Source organism: Diceros bicornis, chromosome 23 (genome assembly GCF_020826845.1).
Source record: "Diceros bicornis minor isolate mBicDic1 chromosome 23, mDicBic1.mat.cur, whole genome shotgun sequence".
NCBI classification, from domain to species: domain Eukaryota; kingdom Metazoa; phylum Chordata; class Mammalia; order Perissodactyla; family Rhinocerotidae; genus Diceros; species Diceros bicornis.
The window spans coordinates 3088855-3094854 of NC_080762.1; the positions used below are offsets into that span (position 1 = coordinate 3088855).

The 6000-nt window shown below is 36.5% G+C and overlaps 1 protein-coding gene across 11 annotated transcripts in view; it reads left to right on the forward strand.

Moving 5' to 3' along the window:
• The window catches only part of AHI1 (Abelson helper integration site 1), a 183334-nt gene extending 179547 nt beyond the window's left edge, over window positions 1-3787 (forward strand). For all 11 annotated transcript variants that reach the window (XM_058566218.1, XM_058566221.1, XM_058566230.1 and 8 more), the window contains one exon: window positions 2650-3787. In XM_058566218.1, coding sequence (XP_058422201.1) covers window positions 2650-2652 — 3 coding nt within the window. In that variant the 3' untranslated portion in view covers window positions 2653-3787. The remainder of the gene's footprint in view (window positions 1-2649) is intronic.
• Window positions 3788-6000: the final 2213 nt, after the last annotated feature.

Below are 6000 nucleotides of genomic sequence, written 5' to 3' on the forward strand. Positions count from 1 at the left end.
CTTTCTAAAGAAGGCCTCTGTTTTCTCTGTGAGGTAGCAGTGAAGTTTGTCTGCTGAAACTGAAATGTCACAGCCCTGTCACGTCCACTTTTATGAAATTGTCACTTTCTGTCTGGGAAGTAGATTCAAAATTTTCCTAAGTATTTTAAGATTTTACTTGTAAAAAAAATAAAATCTAATTGTACATAAAGCATTATAGATGAATAGTTACATCATCATAGATTAAGGAATGACTTTTCAACCTTGATACCAGAATCAGAAAACATTTTGAAACAGATTTTTAGGTTTAAATAATAGAAACTTTAAAATGAAATAATGTATGTCAAAGAGAAAAAAAACACCATAAGCAAAATCTAAAAGTAAACAATAACCTGAGATGGGGAAGAATTTCATAAAATACATGACAGATAAAGGATTAATACCCTTAACATATGAAAAGCTCTAAAAAATCAACAAGGAAAAGAAGTATACCAATAGAAAAATTGGCAAAGGGCGTGCACAGGACATTCTTAAAGAAATATACATAAATGGCAATGAACACATGAAAAATGTCCACCTTAACAGTGATCAAACTAATAGAAATTAAAACAAGAAATGATATGGTACTTTTCCCTCGCAAAATGGCAACAGGTTTCAAACTTATAATCCCTAGTGTTAATGAGAGTTTGGGGAAATAGGTTCTCTCGTACACTGCTGGTAATAGTGTAAGATTGACCCATTCTTTGTGGAGGATAGTTTGGTAAAATTTTTGTAAGTTTTCAAATTGTTCATGTCCTCTGATCTGAGAGTTCTGCTTCCAGGAATCCATTGTAGTAAAATATTCGAGTATACATGCAGAGATTCAGTTAAAAGGCTGCTGCTTGAAGGTGGGCGCTGGCCCGGCGCTTCTTGTCCTGCTTTTCTGCCCCTTTCCTGCCCTGCGTGGGCAGTCTCTGTCATTCTCTCTGATGGTTCCTTCCTCTGCTTAGTCTGATTCATTTCCCTGAAAGATGTTATCTTTACTGCCTACTTGAGCTTCTCGTTGAATTCCCTTCGGGTTCCCTCTCCTGAGGGCGTCCTGGCTTCTCTGTTTACTTACTTCTCTCAGTGCAGTCTGCCCTGATTCGTTTAACTTGTCCTGCATCTTCTGCACGTGCAGGTCCATCTCCCTTATTCCAGCTGTTGTCTCCCCTCTCTCCCCTTCCCCTTTCTGTTTTTCTTCTTTGTTTTTGTCCTGCCATGGTCGTAAACTCCTCTCTCACTGTTTGCCTCATAGTTCCTCTAAGATCCTTTACCTTCCTCACTGTCCCTGCATGTGGTTTATAGGGTCTCTGGGTGAGTTGTGCCCAGCATCCATTTGAGCCTTTACTACTTTCTTGCCCATTTTTATTAGACCCTAATTTTGAGCAAGTTTTGCCTGTATGCTTTACCTATATACACGCAGGGACAGAAATGACAGCCTTCTTTGACCCTGGTGGCACTGTACCTCAGCACACCATGTCTGCACCATTTTATTCTCTGCTTCACTTGCTTCGTGAGCTCCACTTGAAACATATTTTTGGGCTTCTATATACAACAGCAGCTTATCTGTGGTGGCTCTGTTTAACAAATTTAAAATCAGGAAACATGAACTGACAGAGAATTTTTTTCCCCTCATGTGTAAATGTTTCTCATATGAACAGATAGGGAGTGCAACCATTTATTTAAGATTGAGCCTGTCCCTGAAAGCATGGATGTGGTCTGACCCTCCTCGGCCACCAGGGAAGGCCCTCAGGAGATGTTGACCTGCCCTCTCTGGCCATAATGCTCTAGTCTTTCTCAGGATGACGATGGAACTGACCACCACCTTAACCAGACTGCCAGCATCCTTAGACTGCAGTTCGTTTTCTAAGAACAGCCAAGTGCTAAACCCTTTCGGTCAGAGGGAAGAGCCACGCTTTTGTGTAAGTCCAGGCACTCGTCACTGGGCTGTGACACCTGCAGTGCAGATTTCAGCTCAGCCCCTCCTTCGTCACCTCTGCTTGTAGCAAACCTACTACCTGGTCTCTAAGAAGCAGCTTCCTCTTCTTGGTTTTCATTAATGGTGTAATTTGTTTTATTTCAAAGCTGCACCTAGATGCATAGTTAACCATTACTATCTTTGTCAATCAAAAATGACACACCGTTTTTTGGATTTATTTGAAAAAATAGAATAATTAACCCACTTGTCAAAGTAGACACAGCCATAGACTAAATGAAAGAATGCTGTTTAATAAAATGGTCTATATCCTTTCTGGTCAGTAACCCTGAAGCATCATCCAATTTTTTTTTCTAGTGAGTGAAGAATTTTATACACTCTGATTGCCTGCCCTTAATTTCTGGAAGTTACCCAGGGTTTGAGGTACTTCGTGTCTATAGTTGGGAAGTGTATTTCTTTTTTGCTTGTATTAACTTGTCAGTGTTGGAGCAGGCCTTAAGCAACTGCTGACGACACTAAAAGATGTTAACAGTATGTTCAAGGGCAAACTAGAAGATAGGTAATTAGTACTGTGGTCTTATTTGGTTCTGTGTGTATGTAGGTTGCACAGTGTGTTTTATTACCTGTGCTGTTGCCTGTGCACGCCAAGATTTGGTTGTGGCCAAAGACATTGCTTGAGTTCATATAGTACATTTGGTGTACTTTTCTCCTAGTAAAGAGTTGAAGAAGAATGAAGAGACAGAGAACCAAGTACACAGAAATAAAATGACAAATTAAACCAAATGGAATTTCTCTTCAGAGTTCAGAATTTTCATATACCAAAGAAGGAAAGAAGGATCCACTACTACTTATTCTTATGAAAGAATCGAGAAAAATCAGAAGCGAGGTATGGGTAGAAAAATAAATGTGGCCTTTTGAGCTTAATTGTTATAAACCATTGTGATTGTTGTTGTTCAAAGTATTGGTTGATACTTGTATTTATGAGTAATTGCATCAACATTACCACTGTTGGAAAACCAGTAAAGAGAAAACTGTAATTGCTACTCAGCAAATATGAAAAAAAGTGTTTGCATTATTCAGATGTCCATTAAGTAATCATTTAATATTATTGTATCTGTAATGTGGTTATACATGTGATGTTATGCTCAGAATATGAAGTATCTGCTTTTGAAATTTAACTTTATTTAAAAGATAAGCAGCTTCAGAATATTGTGTATTCAAAATGGTCCCAGTTTTAAGAAAGATATTAAAAGGGAACAAATTTGTTTGTTTTGAATGATTCATATATGTAACTTGATACACATAAACTAAAAGCGGCCTGTGGCTAGACTGGCAACAGTGTTGCAAATTCCTTTCTGTTTTAAAAAAGCATTTCATATTTGAGCATATAAGTGATTTGTATGCTAACATTGTTTAATATTTATTTTAGTTTTAATATTTGTTTTTAAATTATTACATTGCATTATTTATTTATTTAGTTCTAGAATAACGGTATCATTACTATGTGACTATAGATTTTGAAGTGTAATGTTATAATAGGAAAGTTCATTTCTTTGTTTTTTTCTTGCCCGTTCTTTCTCAACTGTGTGATTATAAGTCTGTCAATAAAATATTTAACCCCAAGAAGGTCAAAACTAATATAAAATTAGAAAACTTATTTACCAAATTAGACAATTGATTCCATTAAAATAAGAAGTGAGAAAAACAGTGTTGGGCATTGGGGTGTAAATTTTGCCCAGATGTATACTCGATGTGAAATATCTTCTAGTAAAAATATATTTGGCTCTTATCCCTGCACATGTTATAGAGGCATGAAAATTGATAAACATGCCCTGCTGTGTAGAACTCAAAGGCGGGGGGGGCCAAGGGGGGAGGCATTTTTTAAAGTGGTGAATGGCGCTGACGACTGCTGCAGCCCTCGGCCCGAGCCTGAGCCCCCACTGTTCGGATGCATACGTCTGTGCTTCAGGTACAGCTGGGCCCAGCCGGCTTGAGTCACCCTGTGCAAGCTTGTTTTTTTTGTCTTGTGAATGCACTTGATAATTAAAAAATAAAAATATGCATCTCTCTGCAGTTTCAGCTCATAGTTTTGAAATGTTAGTTGATTCTCTGATAATGGTTTTAATCACAAATAATTTCAGCAAGTTACAGAAAAATTTTAAATCAAGACAAGTGAAATAGTACATCGAGGGAGCTAAACATTTGCTGAGATCTCAATGTTCATATGAAAAAATAAATTAAAGGGTTATTTTATATTGTAACTACTGAAGACAAAAATAACAATTGAGGCAAACACCAGGAAAAGTTGGTTCTACTCAAAGCTCAGGCCTTTTCTCTTTTTTCCTGTTAACAAAGCAAGACTTGGGTTATGCACGCGAATAGATTAGTGAAACATCTTTACCACACTCTCTGAGATGAGATGGGGCGGAGGAGATCAAAAAGTGCCCTCCTAGTGGTAAGTCCAACTTGTGATCAAGCAGAGGAATCAGGCACAAGAATCCCTTTGAAGATTTCTGATACTACACGTTTTCTTAGTAACAAATTAGTTTTCTTTGTTTTACCTTCATTCTGAAGTTATTGAATTTTATCCCATTTTATGAAGTCTCTCTAACAATTTGACACTATCTTTTTCTAGATCTAAATATTTTTAAACCATTCTTAGAAATTTATTTCCCAATTATTGATTCAACTCCATCTTGAAGATTAAAGGTTCTTCAGTATCAGAGCTATACAATGAATAAGATTTGCAAAGCTAGAATAAAAATCAAGTTTTTAAAAGATTTAAAACATGAAATATTTTACCCCATGAATGCAAATTTATGTTTAAAGTGCACATTTTAAATGAAATCAGTATTTTTAAATGGCTAACACTTGGTACTTCTAAAACCTTGTGTAAGATTTCTTTCCATAAAAGCAAATACTTGACCTTAATTTTATTTTTAAGTTACAGAAAAGTTTTGTTAAAGAAAGACATTTTCTCTTTAGGAAGTTCGGCATGACTATGCTATATCTTGGAAATAACTTACCATTTTATAGCTTTATATGACATGTCACTTTAGTTGTATATTTAACTCACAAATATTTTTAAGAGGGTTAGAAAGTTCTAGAAACTATAACAATAATTCATGACCTTACACTTTATACATATTTAAAAGATTTCCATCTGAGGACCATATGTGTTAAGTAAATTATGGGAACATTTTTCAACAATCCCACTCTTTTAAGCTATGTATTTGTTGATTCCTACTTCATTGAACTTAACTACAAAAAATATTCCCCAAACCTTCACTTTATGTACATGACTCTTCATATCAAACCCACGAGGTACATAAAAATCTTCTGTGCCCTACAAATAAGGAAACCAGGGTTAAGAAACTTGTCCAAGTGCACATGGCCAGTAAACATCAGAGCAAGCTGTAAACGGAGGTTTGTCAGCCTCCTCTGGGAGGTCTCCAGGTGCTGGATCTCAGTGGCTGGGTCGAGTCAGCCAGTAAATGCTTCTTGTCAGAGACTGCCCACACGAGGGAGGAAAGAAGCAACTTGGGTGTGCCTACAACCACGCTCAGGGACTAGAGCATCTATGTCTTTAATGCAACAGTGAGCTAAATAAAATGAAATATCATATCTGAGTGAAAATTTTTTTTAAAAACTGATAAATTTGTTTACCCCATAATTGCTTTGGTAAATCTTTACTCCATGCTATGATTCTTACATTTTCTTAGGAAATAGAATTTGTGGAATCAAACTAATACATGTACAGTAACATATTATTCAAGAAACAGAAAAGGTGCCATTCCAGTTATATAAGAGATAATAAAAACATCCAGAATCACATCAGTCAAGAGGCTCTGTGGACTGGTGAACTCAATCTATGGATGGACCCAATTATCTGCAGGAAAATTGGATGTCAGCATCATTTAGGGTTAACAATGGACCAACCAGGCAAAAGCAGACAGCTACTCTCCGCAGAGACCCGGAAAGCAAACTTGGTAATGAGATGCTTCATTCATCATTTCCTTCTGCTCTAATTATTTAAAATGAATAGGAAATACTTTAAGTTAAGG